At 31.5% G+C, this 25,998-nt stretch overlaps 1 protein-coding gene across 1 annotated transcript in view; it reads left to right on the forward strand.

Annotated features, from left to right (window-relative positions):
* LOC143045947 (sperm-tail PG-rich repeat-containing protein 2-like) overlaps nucleotides 1-25,790 on the forward strand; it is a 50,115-nt gene extending 24,325 nt beyond the window's left edge. Inside the window, exons 10-12 of the mRNA XM_076218802.1 lie at nucleotides 10,899-11,082; nucleotides 19,067-19,182; nucleotides 25,378-25,790. Coding sequence (XP_076074917.1) covers nucleotides 10,899-11,082; nucleotides 19,067-19,182; nucleotides 25,378-25,512 — 435 coding nt within the window. The 3' untranslated portion in view covers nucleotides 25,513-25,790. The remainder of the gene's footprint in view (nucleotides 1-10,898; nucleotides 11,083-19,066; nucleotides 19,183-25,377) is intronic.
* Nucleotides 25,791-25,998: the final 208 nt, after the last annotated feature.

Below are 25,998 nucleotides of genomic sequence, written 5' to 3' on the forward strand. Positions count from 1 at the left end.
GAAAACAAGGTGGGCGATTCAATCATAATTTCTCAAATGTACCTCAAGGGCTTGTCAAATGCTGTCTATTTCCCATTTATGTCATAGTTATTATCATTAAAATGAAACAAGCCAGAACATAAATTACAATCTGTTGAAAAAATCGGAGAAGAAAATCCTCTTTTATCACAATATCTGTCAGTTTAGGAGGACTTCAACTGTCTAAAGGAGGAAAAAATATTTAGAACCAACAATTAAACAAAGAAATCTAGAACATTTTTGTCATTTTTCATACAAATTCCTTGATTACGATTATCAGTCATGATGAACAAATAATTTCTGTACTTTTATTACTTTTCTAGTTACATAATTTGATATGTTTACATTTATTTAGCAGTGTGCTTTTGATCTTTTGTCCACTCATCATATATTTTGAATTCACTGGTCTCAATGAAACTATACTTAACTGTTTCAAGCCAATCTCAAATGTTACATTTTTGCTATGCCTCCTATATAGTTAATTATGAATCAATATTTGAATAAGCTTCTTTCAAAATGATTTTTGCCAAACTTCTATTGTAATCATTCTGCAAGATGGAGTATAATGTGCAGCAGAGTTATGCTTTTATTGCAGTCTATTTTTAGATTATAGTAAGCCTTCTTTTTTTGTATCTATAGTATCTTTTGTTCTCTGTTTAATTGGAGTATTTTATAGAGTTTTTTTGTCTCTCCTTGACGGAGTCAAAAAACGAGACATAGATATGCTGTTTCCGACGGCGTCCGCGGTGGCAATGGCGTCAACAATGAATTAGTTTGTGATTAGGTCTAGTTTATGGTGAACCACAAGGGGTAGGTCAATCATATTTGGTATGCAATTATATAAGCATTGGCACATCTCATTTTCATGGAGATTATTTGGCCCTGCCCCTTCAGTCATGGTCTATTGACTTCGAAACTTTTGCTTATTTTACATGTACATTGTATTAGTATGTGATTAGGTCAGTTTATGTGGAACCACAAGTGGTAGGTCAATGATATTTGGTATGCAGTTGCATAAGCATTGGCACATCTCAATTCCATGTAGATTATTTGGCCCTGCCGCTTCAGTCATGGTCTATTGATTTTGAAAATTTTTCAAAGTTATCAGTCTTAGTTTGTGATTAGGTCATTTCAAGGGGAACCATTAGTGGAAGGCTAATGTTAATTGGTATTCAGTTGTATAAGCATTGGCACATCTCATTTCCGTGGAGAATATTTGGCCTCACCCCTCAGTCACAGTCTAATGACTGAAACTTATCTTAGTTTACATGTATTAGTTTGTGATTAGATCAGTTTTAGATGAACTGCTAATGTAAAGTCAATGATATTTGGTATGCATAATTATTGGCATCTGCAAGTATCGTTTCCATGGAGATTATTTAGATCCACCCCCTCTTCATGGTTCATTGACTTTGAAACTTTTTCATACTTTACAAGTTAATGTTTGTATTCAGGTTTGAGAACGACTTATAATAAGTCAATGGTATTTGGTATGCAGTTATATTAGCATTGGCACATCTCATTTACATGGAGATTGTTGAGCCATGTTACTCAGTCATGGTTCATTGACTTTGAATATTTGCATAACTTGTGTAAGATGTTAAAGAATTGATTTTGATTTCAACATTTGCATAATCAAAATTACAAAAAGGCAAGACATATCTCTGTGATAACAGTTTATTTATGTTATTTATATAATTATAAATACAAGTTATAACAGTTTCAAGAATTTATCAAAATATGGTATGATTAACATGATAGTTAACAGTGACAGATTGTGATAACGGCTATTGTTGAAGACTGTTACCCTTATGTTATTTTTATTATTTGGGTTGCTGTCTCATACATTTCCTTTTATTGATACTTGTAGAGAGAGCATTATCCTGATAAATAGACATACCTAAGGGATAATAGTATTGACAGAAACATTGATAATGTCTGACCCACAGTTGGTATTACTGTCAAAAGGGGAGTCTATTCATCACAATTATACCCACTTCATTAAGTTTTATTTTGTTTTTTGTCCTTTTTTTCTCAAGAAAACAAAACTTTTTAACAAAATCTAATTTGTCTTGGAAATTGAGTGATTTTCTTTTTATGTTAAACATCGTTTGAAATACCAAATAATCTTAAATTTTGAATAAATGCAATGGTCTTTATTGACAGGAATATATTCTGACTTCCAGGATAAGAACCAACCTCTCCTGTTTTAAAAGATAATAGATGGTTGGATAACTTTATATGTGCCAGTGGCAAACATTACATGCATATCAGGTGGAAATATTAGACATTGATTTTTTTTAGTTTTCTTGTCCCAATAGTCCCAATTGTCCATAGTTAACCATGGAAAACTACATACTGTGAATTCATTATTATTTGTTGGATACCAATTTTCATGGTTTTCTTGGGAACACGTCAACAACGGTTTTAAATGTCCAACTAAATTCAAATTTCTATCAGATTGTATGCAGATCTAGACTTTGGCAAAACCATGAAATATTTGTTAAATTGGTACCTTAGAAAATAAATGAGTCCACAGTATATTGTGCATCCAAATATTACCTATAAGCTTCTTAAGTATATTTTTTCTTCAGATTAGTTATTTGTATGTTGCCAAAAATTAGCTTTCATCAGGATGAGTTATAATTTTGGTGATAACATAGGAAGGAAGTTTGCATTACTTGTAATTCCCGAATCTTTATTAAATATTGTGATTTTACAAGCAGTAATGCATTGATAAGATTTTATCAGGGCTTAGTAGCAAACTTGTTTTATCTTTCTTTTCTGTATACAATTTGAATTTTATGTAGTTTGTATATTTATTATAAATATATGATCTGTTTTATTTCATAATACTGATTGATGTTATTTTAACAAGTTTTTAGAGTTAATTTGATATTTAAAGTTTCTTATCCTTAAAGGTTCGCCATATATATATATATATATATATATATATATATATGTATGCCTTAAATTTTGATAATGATATCTAGAATTTATTAGGCGAATTTATTATGGGAGGAGTCATTCCACTTGTACATTCCTGTGTAATTTCATTGTCATCTTTTGATTGAAAAGATTCAAAGTTTTAAGTGTTTTCACAAAGCAAACATGTAAATAGGTTGTATGGATCTATTATCAAAATAATGACATTCAAAGTTTAAAACAAAAATAAATGATGACAGTAAAATTATAAACCAGAAAATTAACATAAAAAAGATTCCCCCTGAATTTTTATATCCATTTTGTCCTATTACAACTGCCATTTTATTTTAATTTGGTTAAAACCATACCTACTCAGTTAATGTGTGAAATGAAAAGAAGTTGATCATTAGCCACTAGTTAGACCACCTTGAGTTGTGTCTATCCTTTGTCCAGAAAAAGTGTTTTATATTTCAAACTCATTTTCTGTCACTATTATATAAGGGAATTTACATCAAACTATGGTTTATATATTTTTGTAATGTAAGAGAACTTTCACTGGATATGTTTCATCAGCAGATTTAAACAGAATAGAGGAGAAGAGAGTACTTACAGTAGGAATAACTGCCCCTTCCTAAGCATATGAGTTCACACTTTTTTTGTGTGTTTGGATTCTTAACACTTTAGTATGGTCATTAGGTGTTGTTTGTTTTAGACCTAAGGTTGACCCATTGCCCCTTGTTATGTTCTACACTTATTTTGCGAATTTTCTGAAAGTTATGGCCTTAGGCATTATAAAAGGATCATTGGCTCAGAAGTCAATATATTTTAGTTTTATAATTCTTTATAAAGACATATATGTAATATGTGAAGTGATGAAAGTGGGTCTAAAGTTTATTGGTCTGAAAATTGGATATGTTGAGTACCAAGGTAAAGGTCAAAAATTGAACATTGCAAGTGGTCATCTAAGGACCCCTCCAAAGAATAAATCTAAAATTTCTATTATCAACAGAGATGACAAATAAGAAAATGTTATGCTGATTATAATTTTTATAACAAATAAGAAAATGTTATGCTGACTATAATTTTTATAACAAATAAGAAAATGTTATGCTGACTATAATTTTTGTCGAGCCTGCAACTTTTGTTGCAGAAAGCTCGACATAGGGATAGTGATCCGGCGGCGGCTACGGCGGCGGCGTTAGCTAACTTCTTAAAAGCTTTATATTTTAGAAGGTGGAAGACCTGGATGCTTCATACTTTGTATATAGATGCCTCATGTTACGAAGTTTCCGTCAGTCACATGTCCAATGTCCTTGACCTCATTTTCATGGTTCAGTGACCACTTGAAAAAAAAGTTCAAATTTTTTGTAATGTTGAATTCTCTCTTATTATAAGTAATAGGATAACTATATTTGATATGTGCGTACCTTGCAAGGTCCTCATGTCTGTCAGACAGTTTTCACTTGACCTCGACCTCATTTCATGGATCAGTGAACAAGGTTAAGTTTTGGTGGTCAAGTCCATATCTCAGATACTATAAGCAATAGGGCTAGTATATTCGGTGTATGGAAGGACTGTAAGGTGTACATGTCCAACTGGCAGGTGTCATCTGACCTTGACCTCATTTTCATGGTTCAGTGGTTATAGTTGAATTTTTGTGTTTTGGTCTGTTGTTCTCATACTATATGCAATAGGTCTACAATATTTGTTGTATGGAATGATTGTAAGGTGTACATGTCTAGCGGGCAGATGTCATGTGACCTTGACCTCATTTTCATGGTTCAATGGTCAAAGTTAAGTTTTTGAGTTTTGGTCTTTTTATCTAATACTATATGCCTTAGGTCAACTATATTTGGTGTATGGAAATATTTAATGATCTTTATGTCAGTCGCGCAGGTTTTATTTGACCGTGACCTCATTTTCACGGTTCATTGCACAGTGTTAAGTTTTTGTGTTTTGGTCTATTTTTCTTAAACTATAAGTAATAGGTCAACTATATATGTTGTATAGAAGCATTGTTAGCTGTACATGTCTGCCTGGCATGGTTCATCTGACCTTGACCTCATTTTCAAGGTTCATTGGTCTTTGTTTAGATATCTTGGTTAATGTTAAGTTTATGGTACAGTTGTTATAAAGCTTAGCTTTTTACTTAGGACTATCAACATAATATCAATGATTAGTATAGAAGGCGAGACATTTCAGCGTGTGCACTCTTGTTATAACAAATAACAAAATGTTATGCTGACTATAATTTTTATAACAAATAAGAAAATGTTATGCTGACTATAATTTTTATAACAAATAAGAAAATGTTATGCTGACTATAATTTCAGGATAAAATGATGAAGACATATTGACATATATACCATCAACATAAGATTTATACTGAAATTCAAATCTATATTGCCTTCATTTAATTAAAATTTTAATCAGAAATTTTATTAACTCCTGCAAAGTTTCTTTCATATCACAGTTTATTAATCTGAATCAAACTTATGTAATATTTTTTTTCTTAAAAAATCTGGCAGATGCATATAAAATGTATTTTTTTGTACGCATTAATCGATGACATATGAAAAACAATACTGAAATTGATGTTGAAAATAGATTTTATATCAGAAAAGAATTGTAAAAATATATCCACTTTACAGCTGAGTTATGGATTTCAATCAATGAAACTCTGAAATCAAAGATGTGGTATCGGAGTGAAATATACAACTTACGACAACTGTAACCCCATTGATTAGATCAATTGAAGCATCTGCGGAATAGTTAAGGTTGTACCGTACTATTATAGACAAAGCCATTAAGACAGAAGTCAAAGAGCCAATTTCTTATAGACCCAATATCATGCTCTTTACAGTATTGCTGCGATTGATTTCCACTTTATCACACTTGTTTCAATTTTTAATCAGAGTTACTCTGGTACGAACCACGGAGGGAACAGTGACACTGTAACATCCCTGCGACAGAGTCAGTCACCGTGATTTATGTTATGACGGTCAAGTTAGGGAATAGTTATCTGAATGTTTAGTCATATTTACAGCAATACATATTTCACCGTAATGGATTGGGCAATAAAAGGGCTTTACATAATAGCATTTTGTTGCAGATTTGGATGATTCAATCGAGTTGTCAGATGAGATGCTGTATATTGGTATAACCCAGGTTACATTGTTTTGGAGATTCTATTAAATGATAAAACAAATGTTCTTTCTATCAAACTGTTTATAAATGTCAAATCTGCCAAATTATATTGGCATTGTTTCTACAAGACCTCTTAACCCTATAGTAAAGTACAAATATTTAGGAATCAATGTAAATCTGAGAAAAATGTACCGATAGAATCACCATTAGCATTTTTTCATGAATTATAAATTGTAGTTTGATTGGCTATGGCCACTGTACAACATCATATCTTAAGAGATAAATGGAACTGATTAATAAAAAAAACCTATTTTAGAGTCAGAGAAAAAAAAACAACAGATTTTCAAACGTTGAATTTTCCTCAGCTGTTTGTGTTGCCTTCTCCCTAGCACGTATCAGAGTTTGATGAGTACTGTTGATAATAAATGTAATACTAAGAGTTGTCTTCCCTAGTTTAGATAAGTTTCTCTAATATTGTCAATTACCTCAAGGATGGGTATACTAAACAAGTCTGAAAAGGAAAGTTGTTCTGTATAAAGTTCAAAAGGAAGTTGTTTATTAAAGTATTTATGAGAAATCATGTTCTGATTTCCTTCAATTAAGATTCAATAATCAGTTTGGCTAACTTGTCAGTCAAACCTTGATTGTAGCAGAATGAAAACAATGTAATATTGGCCATATGTTACACTAATGTTTATGTAACAGTTTATAAACAGCTACCCTAACATGAGTCTGTGTTTACAATGTCTAATAACACACAAGTGGTCTGTGTATCTGGTTAGACAAACTTTTCTCCAGTTACATCCCAGTTATTTATCTCAAGTACCATCTACCCCATCAAGACACAGTCCAATTTGACATTAAAAATTTATTTTAATGTCTTTAGATCTTTTAAAAGATATACAATTACTTTTATGTTATTTTATGGCATATAAATTTTGATTAGTTGTATACAATTTGTGACTTGAACTTGTTATTGGTTTATGACCTCGGCATGTTAATAAATTATGTATTTTTATGTAAATTATCCTGTTTCAGAAAGGTTTTATTATTAATCTGTAGTGTATTCTTTAATTACTTTGTCAAACTTTACTTGGTATATGATATGTTTTTCACACAGCTTACCTAAGTAAACTTTAGATTTTGGAAAGTACCACAACTGTATCAGTTGTCCAAGCCCCAATTCTAATGATTTATAGCTATATATTTATAATTAAAATATTTTATCATAATATAATCTCTATAATGGAAGTTTTGGCTTTAATGTTATCTAGTCTGTCAACTTGACTGGAAGGGAAATTACTATTCAAGATATTTTACATTAATTAGTAAAATATATGTTTAAATTATCCTCACACACAAAAATATGTTTTAGCCTGAAAAGATCAACATAAATCAGACTATTTGCAGTAGGTGTCATATTTACAGTGATTTTTGAATAATATGTTATGTATGACATGACTTACTGCAGTTATTAGCATGTCAGAGTGACCATATAATAAGCTTACAGCTAAGGACTTGACATCTTAATGCCTCCTCTCATCATAGTTTTCATATGATCTACCTTCGAAGGTTTATATTTTGACATAAAGGTCCTCCTTAATTTGTTCAAAGCTTAGTGGCTATGTTTGATATGATTTATACACATTTTTGATTTACAATGGTCACTTTAGCCCTTGAGACAAACACCTGAAAATGTGGTCTAAATCTGGACTTGTGATCGTAATACTAATACCAGTTAATTTGCCATGGCTATAAAAGAGATATTTTACATGTTTTTCCTGTAGGCATGAATGCATATTATCCTTCAATAATTGATAATATGGTACAAATTATTGTCCTGTGTGGTATAAAGACATGTACTGTAATGGCTTTACTAGTTCTATGAATAGCTTGTCACTTTTTGTAAATATATACAAGTTGATTTAATTGTTATTGGTAAATCATTAAGGAAAAGTATACAAATTGTGCAGTTACTCTGCAACTTTGTAATTTATTTTAGTACCAGGGAAAATTAATACGATTTTAAGATTTTAATGCATTCGGACTAATGTTAGAATATAGTACATAATTATGTAACAAGTGCTATAGATACAGGACACTTTACAATTTCTAATTTCCAAGTTAACTATCCTCATTCAATCAGAAGTTTCTCTGCTCTTATTCTAAACCTTTTAAGTATTTTTTCTTATTGTCTAATTTTACGTTTTTTTGGCTACTGGTCATTAAGTGGTTACAGATGGTCAGTTGTACTACCATGGTCACAAAGGTAGAATAAACATGGTTGTCAAATTGACAATGGTCAACCACTTGAGATTTGAGCTTGGTTTACCATGGTCAATCATGGTCAGATGTGAGACCATGGTCAACCACTTGAGATTTGAGCTTGGTTTACCATGGTCAATCATGGTCAGATGTGAGACCATGGTCAACCACTTGAGATTGAGCTTGATCAACCATGGTCAGATGTAAGACCTGATGGTCAACCACTTGAGATTGAGCTTGGTCAACCAAAGTCAGATGTAAGACGATGGTAAATCACTTAAGATTGAGCTTGATCAGCCATGGTCAGATGTATGACCATGGTCAAAATAGTGGAAAACCATAGTTGGCCATGGTGTAAAGCACATCCAACCGTGCCCGCCTTTTCATGGTTTGAGCATGGATATCAATGGTTAGAGATGGTGACCATGGTCAACCATGATTGCATTTTGATAGGAATTGTATAGGTTAGAAATGAAAATAATACAGTAATTGTTCAGGACCTCAAATAACGGAAAAAAATAGTTTAACAAAATACAGAAGACTTCCTTTTTTATGTGAACTTGCAATGTAACATTGGCTACTGGATAGTCTTTAGGTACATTCCATTAGTTACAAATTATAATACACTATTATTTTTTTTTGGAACTGAAATACACCAAAGTTTAAGAGTTTGACAAAGTAAGGAGGACAATTGTTTTTCACCCAATATTTGTCAGATCTATAAAGAATTGAATTTTACTGATTATTACAAGCAGCACTGAAGTTTGTGGTTTTAACTTTTAAATGTTTATGATTGATGTAATTAGGTAGATATCAAACATGGCCTCAAGAAAACTAAAACATTTTACTGATGACTTGAATGAAAATACATATCAAATCATCAACAGAATAGCAGTTTTTAGCAAAATAACCAAAAAATGTAAATTCTTCTGCAATGACACAGAAATATTGTCATTTTTTGTACAGTTTTGAACCATCCTCTTTGACAAAGGGATGATTAAGAACATGTTAATAGTTTTTGTAAAATTATCATGCACAAAGTCTTGTTTATAATTTATTTCTGATAACCATAGACATAATTCATCATAGAACTACATGATTAGACAATTAGTATTTGACATTTGAAAATGTAGATAATTTTGTTTTCTCATAATAAATAGTTTTTTTTTAAACTTATTTTCCTCTTTGTCTTATCCAATTTCGAATTTCTGTTGTTGATAGTAGATAGCCATAGAATAAAACAGAATTATCAGACAAGAGTTTTTGACATGTTTTTGTGCCTTTCTCAAAGCAGGAATCTCATTGATTGTTATCATTGTCTTTATGACTTGTTTTTTTCCTATATATTTAGAGTTTGGTTTACAGATCTATTCTTTGATTGCATCAGTTAAAATTATTTACAATTGTCTTAGATTTAAGGTAATTGAGAGGGGGTCCTAGTGAGAGGGCACAAAGTTTACTCTGTTTTTGCCATAAGATATGTGTTTTTATTACATTTTCATGTTTTGACAGAGCCGCACTTTTTTGTGCATTATCGTTGATCAGGCTCTTCAAGACCCAGCTACAAAGTTTACTCTTTTTTTTGGCATAAGATATGTGTTTTTATTAAATTTTCTTAATTTTGACAGAGCCACACCTTTTTGTGCATTATTGTCAATGGGGCTCTTCAGGACCCGACCAAACCTCCCCTTTTTGAAATTCCTAGATCCTTAACTGATATTCTCTTCATTAAAGACCATTTATTGACTCTTTTCAGGTCTTCAGGCTGCTGTCGGCTTGTTGCTTATCCAAAGTGTTCTTCTATAAAGATCAAAGAAACTATTCTCTTCAGACTCCAAACCCCCAAGGGTGTCTGGGGAAACAAAATATGGTCATATGGTCAACCAGTAAAACGCTTGCCAAAGTGGGGCGTCGGTTTGGCTGTGTGGGATGTATGAAGTTTGCAGCCACGTCTGGTCAGATTTGGGACATTAAATCTGATGCCTGGTGTAAAGAGAGTGCCATGCTCTTTGCACATTAAGAACCCTTGCAACAACTCTTTGAGGGGTCCGTAGGTGGCCTGTTGCAAGGCAAAATTTCTGTCCTTATCCAATATACCCTCGTTTTCCTGTGGCAGTCCAAATTTCACCGACCATCATTCCGGATGGCCTTATTATTACAAAACCTACCTATTGTATTTATTGTTAACTTGTTCTTGTCCTGAACATGCATGAAATATTTGCCACTGAACATTAAACAACCAACAATCAATCAATCAATCTGACTCCAAACTAGGTGCTTTAAACTGTTTCGTCTTGTTGCCTTTAAATGTCCATTAGCAAGTTCATCATCAATCTATGAAAGTATTTACCAATATAGCTTAATACACTTTTACAGAAATAATATTCAGATGCTGGTTTAGAACATAATTTTTGAGCATCTTGTATGCTTGATTTTAAGCCATGTGCTTCAGAAATAATAATGTCCCAGACCTGTATTGGTCAGATATCTTGTTTTGAAATTTAAAAAAAAAAAAATAATTATACTGAATTGTTTGTTTGTAGGAACTACCACCACCAGGTTCCTATGAAGTCAGTCAATCCTACCAGAAATCACAGGTTAGAATAGAGAGAGCTAAACCAAGAACTGATGATGCTGGCAGAAAACAAGGATCATTCTTGACTGCTGCCTCAAGATTTGCACCAGCAAGAGATACAGCGGTACTACAGCCTGATCTAGAAAATCCAGGTAAGTCAATACCTCTCATTTTAGATCAGGGTAAGTCATCTCTAAAATCAAGTCTTTTCCTCACTTTCCTTATATATCCTCCGTCTTGAAATCTAAAAAAGTTCTTCATACTTGAAATAAGGCTTCTTTTTTCCCCAAACCCAAATCCAGAAAACTCATTGTTCTATATTTGAATTCCAGGAATGTAATTTTTGCTCTTAGTTACAACATCTCAGAGTCTGATCTTGGTACTACATGCCATACCACTTGATTAATTTCCTTATTTAATGTTCCACTAGAAAGTTTATTCAGTCAATTAAGACTTCCTCTTTTTAAAACTGATGTTAAAACGTGGAGGGTTTTGAAACTGGACTCTGTCCAAGTAAATACTGACAACATGACCGCAACAACCCACCAAGACAATTTGAACTAGTTTCGAATCTATATAACTGTACTCTTTGACATGGGAGCTGATTAAAATACATAAACAAAATCTAATTTAGTTTAAGTTTGTGTAAATTTTTGTACTGTGTACTTAAATTTACTTCTTTTGAAGATGACATCTGTTTTAATTTTGTTCATTTGCAAGTTAAAAAAAAATGGTATCTCGAATTTTACTGAAGATAAATTTGGTTTATGATGTAGAGCAAAAGATTAAGCAGTGTTAAAGAAGAATGATATACAATATCTGCTTTCTCCGTGAATTTATTTACATACTTCAAAATAAAAAGTAATGACATGAAATATATAAGTTTTTCAACTTCGAACTTAAGTTTTTTAAAGCCTATGGTGGAAAAGAGGATTTTTTTCCTATGAGTAAACAGTGAGTCATGATGAAATCTGTTTCTTATGTTTATTTCTTCCTGTTGAAAACTACAGAATCTGTTTTACTTGTAAATTGTTGTGTTGACATCCTGGAATACAAATTTCAAAATAATATCCATCTATACAATACTATCTTATCTTAGCCATTAAAGCAAATCTGACAGCTACTCAAATGCATTTGCAGTTCAACAAAAATGAGAGATTATCTGCATGCACAATTCCATTTAGTCAAGTCACTACCAATCAATGGTAATCTTGAACATGGCAGCAAAATTAAATTTATACAAGATCTTTTGAGTCTTTTACAAAGATTGCATCAATTCTGAGATAAACCAGGAATATTTCTGTGAATGCATCCAAATGATCTACTTTGGGTATTTGCAGCTAATTTTAAAACAGACCACCTTGTTGAAATTAAAAGATATTGACAGGTTTATGAGAATTATACAGTTATGTTTGACTTGGAGATGCTTTAGATATTGTGCAACTGCTTCAGGTCTTACAAGAACAAAAATTATCACAACATTTGATCTAAATCTAACTGTCTCTCCTTCTGTAATTGGTTGTCGCCAGCATCTGCCCTTGTTAAGGGTTTAACTTTGTTGCTGCACCTGAACATTTAGTGGAGGATTTAAGGTTCACTTTAAAATCCTGATTAAATCTGAAAGTCTATAAGTATATCTTGTCTTGAGAGAAGACTGCAAGGCTACATTGGATTAAGAGTATCCAGTTGTAATTAAGATGAAGAGAGATGTTAAGTATGGAAAAAAAGTTTATTTGTCAGACAGGCAACTGTTCTGGCCTTAATACTAACAATCTCTTCAAGACATTTGACTTGGAACTCCTTTATACTGAATCAGATGTTAATATAATCTGATTATCTAATGAAGTTTATATGTAACCTTTAAGATCTAAAGAGACCCCTTCAGGGTGTCTAAACCACCTCAAAATTTCATGTTGGGACTGTAGTACCGTATTTGCTTCAAGTGCAGATTGTTGAAGGTTTACATGGGTTAACATTTAAAACTTCTTGTTTTGTCACCAAACACTGAGCATTAGGGAATAATAGCCAAAAAAGAGTCAAAAATATGTCCAGGTACAATGATTTGTTTTCCTGCTGACTGTTACCTTCTTATCCAAAACATTTAAGATCTGACTCAATGTGTTGGTCTTATACAAGAGAGGGTTATAATTTTTTCCCTGTTTTCAACTTATGATATAAACATCTGCATCCTTTTTTATTTATTTCATTTGCTTTAAGTTTTTTTTACCATGATTTTGTGGTCACATCAATTTGAAACTTATTACACATGTTCATGATGATGTAAATAAAGGCAACGGTTGTATATTGTTTAAAAGAAAGTCAGAAATCCATTATGCTAAAACCAATCAGGGTCACAAACAAAAACCGAGGGAAGCATATAACTTTTTTAAAGCTTTAAAAACATATACAGAATAAGGGTTTTAATCCCGATGAACATGAAACTGTTGTAGGTAAAGCTGATGATGAAATAGTGCTATATTTTTTTTATATTTTGTTTGACCATCTCATAAGCATGGTCTATGTCTTTATATGATAATTGTATTAATGCATACTAGAAAATAACTTCCAACTTCTCCTGCAAAGCGATCTATTTTAAAAAAAATCAGTGTGTTGAGAGTCCCACGGAACAAGATTTATTGTGTACAGTTTTAGAATATTCTCAGCTACAAAACCAATCATTTAATAATGTTTGTACATGAAAAGTGAAACAATAAAAGTTTACCTATGCTGAGTCATTAAGTACAGGTTTATCAATATATCATTTGTCTGAGATAAAATCATTATTCATCTTGCACCTGTTACCATTAGACTGACCATTGGTCATCACTCAAACTTATCTGTGTTGCAGAACTAAATGGATTAAGAAATGCAACATATGTAACCAGCTGTTGAGAGTTTTGATATAAACAACAGTGGCATGATAATGCCCTTTGCCCATAACAAATTGGTCATCCCTCATGCATTTCATATCTGCATATTTCAGAGTGAATTTCTGAAATCCAATTTTACAAGAATAATCTTAATATTAGCTAGATAATATGATTAATATTTTTTAAATTCATGTTCATATTTCTACATCTTTCTGTTTTTGAAGCATTTTTATTTAGGTTTCTGTGTAGTGTTATGTGTACTTATGCTACCATTTTACCTTTTCCTAAAAAAAAAATTCAAGTCTAGTCTAAATTTTAAAAAAAGATTTACAAACTTTGAAAGTTCCCTCAGATTCTAATTGATTTTTAGGGGTTTAATTGTAATGTTTGGTTGTTTTTCTTATTGATATATATATCCAGCATTTACATTTTTTTGGTTATTGGAAGCAGCTTAAAAGAACTAGCCTGATTTTATTTCCAAATCGGCAGATTTTGCATGTTTTTGTGACATAATATCAACGTTTGCATTGTTGCCAGTACCCTAGATCCCTAATACAATGGAGTTTTCCAACAGCAAAATTTTTCCCACTGACTTGAGATTTATTCAATGTGTCCACTTGTTATGATTCTAAGACAGATTCGCAGACGAAAAGAGCTTCATGTTTGAGAACACGTATCTTAATGTTCTTGTTCAACTAACTTTTCCATTTGTCATAGTATTCTTAGCTATCACAGTCCTTATCCGATTGAAGACAGCTTTAATATGTGCATGAAATAAGCGGGCAGTAAATAAGCCAGACTTGACCATTACTGTCTTGCACTATATACAAACCTTTCTGTACATACAAGTGTCTATCAACTAGCTCATCCCACCGCCCGTATAATCTGACACTGAAAATATAAACACACTAAATGATAAGGCTGTCCGTTGATGGAAGTTAACAAGCTATAAGAAATATATTCTAATTAGTCTTTTGAACCCACTTATTTTTAACAGTGCACAAGTCAGTTAAATCATTCAACACGATGTTTCAAAATAAATATACTCGAATTTTAGCAATAAAACATTTGAGTCTAAAAACTATTTGGCAACAGTTTTGATGTTATTTCCATAAAACTTGAAATACATATCAATAATGTTAGATAATAATCTGAAATGATTGTAGATTTGTGAAGCTGCAGAGTCATATGTAGGACTTTTTCACTTCTATTTGAAGACATCAGGTATCAAAACAATAGTTAAATACACATCAACCTTTCACCCTGGAACAATCAAAAGATAGCTGAGCACAAGGTCTTGTAATATGCTCTTGGTATCAAGTTCCATCGCTTTAATACAGGACACAACCATACTGCCAAGTCAAATTATATTTTGATATTCTTTACAGAAATCTTATAGATAAAAACAAAAAGTTTTGATAGCATAATGGAAGATACATGTATACCATCTGAATGTACTTATGATGAGGAATATGTTCTCCTTTGATGTAGAACAAGATACAAGATAATTTGATTTCTGTATGATAACTATAAGAAATGACCCGTAACCATAATGTGTATTCATCTCGCACCTGGAACAATTTACTTATAATCCCTGACAGGGAAATTGATTCGAGAATAATTGAATAAATTATCTTACATAACTAATTTACTTATTCAATAACAATGGAATCATCTAATTTTGTTTTTACTCTGTTCCCCTAATTTAGAGCCTTGATCCCACATAATATTCAATAATTGTTATACATTCAGTGGAATTAAGCCATCCTCTGTCGACTATTTGTACTGTACAATAAAAGCTAATCAAACGAATTAAATATATTTAATGATTTTTCCTGTGCTTGATCCTTAAAGACAGAAACGATGATATTGTCACTACTAATTGACTGATTTTCCTAAAATTTCTCCAATTGTTGTAATAAACCAAACAATTTAGATAGAGAGTGAGTAGGTATAGCGTATCACAAAGCCATAATTTGCTCTAATGCTATTTACTTTTCGATTTCAAAGTCATTTAGTAGGCAAAGTCAGATAAGTTCTATAAATTTATCGTAAAGCAGGGATTTGACATTACTACATGTCATTCCTTTCTAGGTTTTATTGGATTGGAAGATAATATTGATGCTAAAAATGTTATCATATTTGCTGCTCCTATAAATCCAAAGAATATTGAAGTTTTCTACGCTTTTTCATGTCAGTTTATCAACTTTTCCCCCGTAAATTCGAGCGGACCTTTGTTTGATATTTCTATCATTTTGACACATTTTTGATGTAATATGATTTTGTACTTGTGTTTTGCAAGATGGTTTTTATCACTGCCTTAAAACACCCGATGGATATGTAAGATTAGTGATATACACGGACTTAAATCAAAGGATTCATATAAACGCAAATATTATATTCCCTGTTGCATCTTGACATAAAATGAAATGCGACCTTTACCGAATTAAAATGCTTACTAGTTAATAAGATGTGATTTAAATCTTCTTTAATTGACAACCCTCCAAAATCACACAACCACATACAGAGTGCAGACGTTTATTGCATAACTTTTTGTCCTATGCCGGAAAATATGCATGATTTTTCATTATTCAATAGTACGGCCTTTTATAAAGAATTTGAAAAAAACTGGATCTTCTTTAAAAAAAGATAAATAGATAACAGTGTATTATACACGGGTGGTCTGAGGGCTTTTTATAGAGTTGGCAGCATAAATCCTATGTATGGACAATAAACTTCAGATAAGAAAGTTAAAACCTAGACTTAATTCTACCGTGGATTATTACACATAGCCAATAATGATTCCAATTATGAATTTATTATTTATGAGTAATAACTCTTGCCTTTCATAGCCCTAACACAACGTGGGATAATTAGCTTTTTGTGTGTCGGAGCCTATTCTCTTTACATGTCTATGGTCTTGGCTTTCTTCTACAGATTTTCCCCTGTTAACAAGCCTTTAATGTCGGACTTATATAATGATCTATAGAAAAAATTGTTTTTTGTATTAAATTGGCTTTCATTTTATTAATCTTAATTAACTTTTATGTGATATAATTCTTTTGACAGCTTTGAAAGAGTCCGGTTACAATTTTCGAGATTTGAGGCATGTCACATCCTGACAAAAAGACTTCCCAAATACTAATAATATTATTAATTTACAAAAAAAAAAAATTTAGTAATCTACAGTTTCTTTAAATACATGTATATGTTATCAAAAATCTTCATATTAAAAGCAAGACTTTGATGTAATTAATTACTTAATTTGAGGCAATATTTTTACTTTCTTTTGCATGTCAGTAAACAATTTGCCTTATTTATATCGTTTTATCTCATGAAGTGAAATTATTGTATAAGGGAAACCGTGTGTTGGAAACAACTGTTCCTTTCAGCTTCATTGCCCTTCAGAAACTCTCGAGTGTTAAAATAGATGAAATCCGATGAGTTTGGTCACAGAACCGATGGATAAGTATTCATGTTTGATTCCTATTTTACTTAATTATTGGAAATGTATTACATTGGACATAAGGGAGTTTATTGCAATGTAATGTGTTTTTATTTCATTGCCCGAGTAGATAGGTTAACTATGATGGCTTTACTATATCTATTGGAGTACTTCCCTGTTCTGTAACATGAAAGAGCTTTCAGTAGACTCAGTAAACGCATCATCTCCGCCGTATTTATTGTTGATACTTTATCTGTTTATACAAGGAAATACATCCTTGTCAATGGCATTAACTTTTGTTGCTTTCATTTTTGTTTGTCGGAATAAATTGATTTACCCATTAGGATAATGTTAAATGTTTTGTTAACATAACAAACATATTCATTTTAATGATAGCTGTTTGGCTGTATAGGACTTTTATGTTTGGTCTATGACTAGCCAGTAGACTTTGATCAGCCTTTTATATTACTCTTTTTTGTTTGCCCTCCTTAGTCTTGTGTTAAGTACCGTGTTTATAAGTGGAATTCTGAAATTACACACGACGTATCATACGAAACGACAGATTTCAATATTTCTATAGAAATTCGAAACATTATTATCATGGAACTCAGATAGTAGTCATATTGTGTTTTCAAGTCTCGTTTCTATGAATAATAAATGTTAGGTATACAGCAATTTAATCCCAGTAAAACAAATAAAAAGCTATTTATTTGCACAGATTCTTCGATTAAAATAATTTCGGAAGCGTGTAGAAAAGCCATATATCTTAATAATGCAACAGAACCACACATGTTGTGCTTTTTACTAATTAATTACCTTTTCAAAACACCTATTAACAAGGTTGCAAGTACTCATGAAAAGTAAATTACACATCACATCAAAGTTTCCGGGTTTCTCTGAATTCCTTGAATGACCTTTATATCTTGGAATTTCCATTCTTAGAATTCATGGTTTCACACCAAGTGCTCCAGCAAGAGCTGACCTCATATCACCCTGTATAATATTGGGTGAAGATGTCGTATGCCATTTTGTTGATTAAATGCATTAGTCATTGTTACTTTTATCCAGATTTACGGGTGTACAAATTAGAAATGCTCCATGTTTCTACATCTAACACCACAGGCGACAAGTTTGGAATTTGATTATTCCTAGTAAGAAGTATAATTATACATTCATATCTGGCATATTACTCTCTGTAAACATACTCATAAATCCGCTAAATGTTCACAGTCAGTTCTAAGTCTGGCTTGTTAGATTTGCATATGTTATTTATCACGACCATAACAATTCGTGTAGCAAATTGGTGATGTCTGTGGTGATCAGATCTGAGGTAAAACAGTGGCTCGATAAAACATTCTATTCTGGATATTGTTAGCATTATCTTGGAAGACTTTTAGTGTTTCTTGAATGTTTGCAATTTCTAGTCACAAGGATTTGTTTGTTCTGTTCGTAGAAAGAAACAATATTTTATCGTTGTTTATTGCTGACACGAACTATGAATGATAAAAATCTTTCAAATCTTGCATTTATTTCTATATAATTGCTTTGTAAGCAAGAACAGAATTAAGAATACACATGTGTTTAACAACTATTTTTTGGGGATAAATATACCATTATTATGCATATGACCTTGCACATTTACAAATGTGTTTCCCTTACAGACCTTTATTCAAGCAAACTTGCTCCATTAAAATTGTAATGCATTCTCAGAACTTGAATATCCACCTCCTTCTTCCAAAAATAAAGAATAACGAAGAAGTTAAAATAATAAAACGGAATCAAAACCATAGCAGTTTGAAACATACTCTTTTTTTTATTTAGGACCAGGTGCATATAATACGAAAGATACCATCACTAAAAGGGGAGGACTTATGGTGACTAAAGACAAGAGATTTAAAGAATTTAAGGAAGATGGACCTGGACCAGCAGCATATGAGGTTTGTTTCTCCACACCAATAATAAGACCAGGATGCATTATAGTTAATATACTAAATGAGCTATGATATCATACAAAATAAATCAGGTGATATTGAGTCGTAGTGATGATGTTAAAAAAATAGAAATTGTGAGTTCCATAAAGGCTGTTAAGATATTAAGTATTTTTTTTTTCAAAATATTGCTTCTAAGATTACAATGAAAATTTAAAAATCTATTTAATAATCATTTAACAATTTTGAAAATCCCAAATTTCCATCAGATAGTGTTTTGCAAATGGATATAATATCATATTTTTTTCCTTTTTTCCTGTTTACCCCCGTATATATAATAATCTGTTTTTATTGGGACCTTTTAGAAATAACCATAGCACTCAAACCTTATGTCAATGTAATGGTGACCTAAATGCTGCTTAACAGCCTCATCCAAAATACAAGATATTTGTTATGGTCCAATACTATATACCCTAAATTTGCTTTCACAGATTTTAGAGAATGACCTAAATGCAAAATTTTATCATCTAGGGACATACTGATTGAAGATGGGTAAATCAGTATATCCCAGCAATGTTTATTACAGGCTATAGACACACACAAATATTTGCCAGCATGTTCATGTACCATGCTGCTGATAGATGTAGTGCCTTGAAGTTATTTGTTAATACAAGCTTCAATATCTTGTACAAAATAAACTCACCATGGATATGAGGATTCAAATTTTGTATGTCAGATTAAGTCAAATGAAAATATAAGTTATCAAGTATTGAAACATTAAAGTTAAAACTTATGCAATTTGGTTGATTAAATGTCAGATTTGCATTTAATCTGATTCAAAAATAGTAAGAGTTGTGTTGGTGTCAACACAGTGATCTCATAATTACTTAATGAAAATAAACATTTGAAATTGAGAACTGTGTATATTTGAATCAGTGATGTTACCGTCTTTAATGTAAAATATGTGTCGACATCAGCCTTTTGAATGTTGCTAAATGACATACTTCAGGTTGTTAGTGAAGTTTCCATGTAACTGTTTGCAAATGACTTCAGAAACACATAAAATCACTGTAGTTTCTAATTTAATACCAGATATGCCCAAGTTAAGGTCAGTTCCTCATCCTGTTCATGTCAAATACTACCATTTATTCACAGCTACAAGACACAAGCAGATTGCACAGCTTTTAATTTGGTGTAGTAAAATGTTTTTTGCCTCTTTTGTATTGATTTAGGAGGTGGGATATTGCTTTCTGTTCCATTTGTCTGTCAGTCTATAGTAATTAGAAGTGTTTTATCTTAGACAAAGATGGATTTGACTGTTCTTATAGGGTAACATGCAATCATCTAAGTATCACTGTCTTAGTCGAGGTTACAACACAAGTTAAATTGTCTGTCACTTTATAGATTAATGATTTCATGTTTTAGAACTTATTTTATTTATTGTCAGTCAAGTATCTTTAGATATTGATCTTTTAAGAACTAAACAAGGAATGTACTAGACGTTCCATTCAAGTTTTGACGTATATGGATTAACGTATGTGTATTTATATTAGAAGCAGAAGTCCTGGATTCCTCCTCACCTTATGTCAAGTTTATCATTTCCCATGTATATATATTTTCTAGAGGGAGTAGTGATTTAATTGTCTTGTTGTTTTTACATTGTCATATTCTGATGTATGTTCGACTTGAGTATCTATGTCTCTCATGGAATACTTTGGATTCAAACCCATCTTAATTGATGTCTTTCCTTGCATTGTCTTAATCTATCAGTCTGATACATTCAGCCGATGTCGACAATATTTCAATCAATATTTTTTTTGGAAAATACAACTGTTGTATTGTTTTCATTCTTATATTTTTTGTTGTCATTTCATCGACATGTTTACATTCAACATAGCTATTGGAAAGAAAGACGTGTGCATGTTTGATTGTCCCTCTGGTATCTTTCACCCCTCTTTGGATCTACTACTTTAAAATGGCCATAGTACTCCATTTATGAAAGATAATTAAAAGTGCAGTTGCTGATTTATGAGTGCAAGAATGCATTATGTCATTATCAGGTACCATACTTAACTTACAGGTATTCTTTGATCTGTTTTATATTGAAATAAAAGGAGGCGTAGAAATGTCAGTGAAGCAACAATATAATGACTGAAAAAAAAAATCAAAAACATCTTTAATGTTGGTCAAAGTACTCAGATAAGATACTAGTTGAGCCAAAAGAATATCACAATCATGGAAAGGAAATTAACAATAAATTGACAGGAAAATGATGGATGTTGCTGCTTCTTGTTCGTTGAAAATGTCTGTTCTAGTAAAAAATGATGGATGATGTTGCTTGCTGTTTGTTGTAAATATCTGTTCAGGAAAATGATGGAGGTGGTTGCTTGCTGTTCGTTGTAAATATCTGTTCAGGAAAACGATAGAGGTGGTTGTTTGTTGTTCGTTGAAAATACAACAAAGAAAATGTGGTGTGTGTTGTTCGTTGAAAATACAAAAAAAAAGATGTGGAATGATTGCCAATGAGACAAGAAAATGAAAGAGGTGGTTGCTTGCTGCTCGTTGGAAATGTCTGTTAAAGAAAATGATGGATGTGATTGTTTGTTGTTCGTTGAAAATGTCTGGTCAGAAAAATGAAAGATGTGGTTGCTTGCTGCTGAATAGAAATGGTTGTTCAGGAAATATGGTGGATGTGATTGCTACCTTCAAAATGTCTGTTCAGAAAATGTTGGATGCGAGTGCTTGTTGCTTTTTCCAAAAAAGGTTTAAGCCGTCCCCTATATGCAAGTTTTTTTCATGTCCCATTTATGGGCATTATGTTTTGCGGTCTGTGCGTCCGTTCGTTCGTTCGTCCGTCTGTCCCGCTTCAGGTAAAAGTTTTTGGTCGATGTAGTTTTTGATGAAGTTGAAGTCCAATCAACTTGAAACTTAGTACACATGTTCCCTATGACATGATCTTTCTAATTTAATGCCAAATTAGAGATTTTACCGGTCCACTGAACAAAAAAGAGAATGATAGTGAGGATGGGCATCCGTGTACTATGGACACATTCTTGTTAATTTTGTGTTTGGCCCACATTTTCTAAAATATTTTTTTTTGTGATAATTCTATGAGTGCACTGCAGTTCCCGAAGTATGTAACGTGACCTCGGGTTTCCTTAAGACATGTAAATTCTATAACGGTTTTATGTTCCAATTACTACAAGAATGTTATGCATTTATTATGACAGTTTGTGGAGTTGTCAATTGGTTATGTATGGGTTCAGAATTTAATTTGAATTTAACTTAACGAATTCTTCATGTTAAGAAACATCTATTTAATTGAAAAACTCATTAAATTGTTTTCATGATGATTTAATTATTTCATTTTGAAGTTAAATGTCTGTTTCAATAATTTACAATCATTTCAAAGTACAGTGATCAGTTTCGCCTGGAGCAAATTGAAAAAGACAATTTGGTAAGAAAATATGAACAGTTTTTGCAACTGTGCCATACAGTCCACATGTAAAACACAGACGACGAAAATTGTCTCTTAAGGAAGAATACTATCTACTTTGTTTCAAATTATTGTAGACGCTTTTGTTTATTTTTCCAATTAATGTTTTATGACTTTTTATGTATGGAATTCTTTCCTGTGTTTGAGGTTGTCTCGTTCCAATTTATTTCTATTAACACTTCTGCTTTTCATATATTAAACTGAATTTATTCCCTTACATAGGAAAACACTTTCTTATTACTTTACATCCATACTTTAAGGTTTTTATTTTTGACAATTATTTGAAAGTCATTCTTCTGAAGCAAGGTTATATAATTAGTAGGGTCCATAGACGTCTCAGATAGACGTACATTAGACTTAAACAAAGTCTGCCATATCACCAATGTACAAGGCGACATTCTTGTGTCATCTTAATCAGAAAAGTTTTCTTATACAAATAAGACTTCTATTTGAAATAACATATTGCTCGATGGATACAGACAAATTTATAATATCAGATTGAGACTGTTTATTTAACTAATTACAATCTAAGTAGTTTGAGGTAAACGGTCCCACCTACATAATACATGTAAAATAGAGTGATCACTTCCGCGATAATGTCTGCCTTTATTTGAAAAACTTGAATCATATTTGTATAAATCAGTCGTATTTGATTCCCGACCCTTAGGTTAAACATTGAACCTGTGATAACATCTTGCGTGCTTCTTAAGTTTTATATTTTGAGGTTTTCATAAGTATGTTAAATCTTGCTTGTCTCCCGCACCTTTACATGCCGATGAATTCGTTTAAAAGACATAATTAGGATCAATTATATGTTATAAACTAATTGGTATTAATTGCATGTAATTCACCTGATGGTATCATTTTGCACTTGTGCTGTCTACATTTCATTTCATTTTCAGTCTGAAAATGTAAGGGGTCTATTACGGAAAAAATAGTTTATGATTGCTCTCTGATTTTTATTTCGGTCAGCGTTAATAAATAAAGATACCTTCTTCAACTGTAAAAGAACGGAAAGAAAAGTCTACACGAAAAAAACATACATGCTAAAATCGAGTTTTATGCATTCTCGTAACTAAATTATCTTTTCGTGGTCTCGTTCCAATCTAATGTCTTAAAGTCTAATACTAACCATTTCAAGGCATCATCTTTCCGTATTTTTATAAAATGTCACTTTACACTGCTAATTTTGTTTTTCGGTTAGATAACCCGTAAATATAGAAAATTATTGTTTGAAATATCAGTAGTTGATAATCTTTTAAGATACGAAGTGTACTATGTAAAAATAACTTAAAATACGCTTTTCGTCTTGGTATTACTTTTCATTGGCGTTTGAATCAGTTGGAAGGCCAAATGTATGACAAAAAAACTCTTTATTATAACTACAAAACAAGAAATACCAGCGTAAGATTATAAACAAATCAAACATATGAACCTTAAATCTGCGATCATCAAATCATAAGAGTCGCTATTCTGTTTGTACCTTAATCATTCACGAAGTGTCGGAAAATCAGCAATACATGTTGGCAGTGACAAATTTTATGGGAAAATCAGCATACTATTTCAAGCTCTAATTTGATCCCCACGAAGATAAGAAAAACCTTTTCCAAGTCTCTATCCCATCAAAACTTTAAGATGGCAATAAAATGCATTGTGTATTCATGGTTGGTAATAAATACGGTATATGGATATGAACCTTATATTTGCTGCAGAATTAGATTAATACCGTGTGTCATTCGATAAATAATGTCCTTTTCCTTTTGTTATTAACCTAAGATGATTTATAAGGGATTTCCTGTACCATTATGATAAAGATGTTTATATTGGTACACGTTAGGAACCAGCTGGTTCCTAAAACGTACGAGTTTATCGTTTTCTTCTTTACTATATGACACAACAACATACAATTATTACATGTGTTTATATTTACTATCATTTGTGTATGAGCACTGAAATCTGATGTTTATTAAAAACATTCATCACGAAAACATAAATTACAGATACTATGAAAAATAAAAAATCTGTAGAATTATTCATATGTTAGTTTAAACACAATAAGCCTGTTGTTGTATCTTTATCAAATAATCAAAGGTTTTCTATCTCATGAGAAGAAAATGAATTTAAACATGGATGTACAAATTTGTCATTTTACATGTGCATGATTTATTATTTTTTGATTTTTTCCAGATGTTGCTTTAAAGCAAATAGACAAGCTTGATACTGATAACCATTGAAATTATTATTAATTTATTAATTCATATCAAGATCAATATTTTTATGATAATGTATGGTTTGCAATTCTACTTTCCAGTATAACTGTTGATTTCTTGGTAAATAGTTTTGCTTAAGACTTTTATTACTAGTTATTGAAATCAGTTTAAAAGCGTCTTTGGTGTCAGTCTTTCTTCAATTAGACATACTTAATCGGTTTCGATTAGGTTATTTTTGCTGAATATTTCATTGTATGTGTGGTGGTTTGTTGATCGTTGGCTGTCTTTTTTGGTCTTTACTGCTGTCTTTCTTTCCTTGTTTTTTACTGTACCCATTGGCTCGTCATACTTTTGTTCTTTATTTATATTTAACAAATATTTAATTACGCAACAAACTTTCATATATAAAGAATTAAAAAAAAAATTGTTAGTGAAAGCAGTTTTCTATTCTTTGCGTCTTTAACTTATTCTATAATTATTTACTTAATATAATTTCAGTTTTCACCAATGGTCCAGGACACTGTATTGAAAGGAACGTTCAATGCCACCTTATCAAATCCGATAGCACCTCAAATGGATATGTCAAGTCACGTGGGAAGTTCTGTCAAACACCAATTCCTTTTGGGTGTGTGAGTAACATCAGAAGACAAAGATTTAAGTTTTAAACCGTCCACAGCTATACTTATATGATCGTGTCAAATGACAAAATAAAACTGTTTACTTCAAGTATTTTATTGTATGAAAAATACAAATCATTGTGTAATTTTATGAATTTTTTATTTCTATAATAATGTACACTTACTGTGATATATGTTTTATGTGATATGATGACAAAACACCAGATATCTTTTATGGAACTTTATTGTATAGTTTATTGTCGTGCTGATTATTTCAGTAAATGTTATATTTTTGATTGTTATAGTTGTATTTATTGCCATATGTTCGTCTTATTGGCTACAAACACACCTGATATCAATAATCTTTTTACCATGTTTATTTTGTTAAAGTTTACCTTGGCACTTTTTTTTAAATCTTTAATATTAAAGAATTATCAACTTTGTTAACTTTATAACTACATGTTAAGGACGTTTTGCACTGAGCATTAAGCAAACATTCAAT

The sequence above is a fragment of the Mytilus galloprovincialis genome, chromosome 9, assembly GCF_965363235.1.
Source record: "Mytilus galloprovincialis chromosome 9, xbMytGall1.hap1.1, whole genome shotgun sequence".
Lineage (NCBI taxonomy): Eukaryota > Metazoa > Mollusca > Bivalvia > Mytilida > Mytilidae > Mytilus > Mytilus galloprovincialis.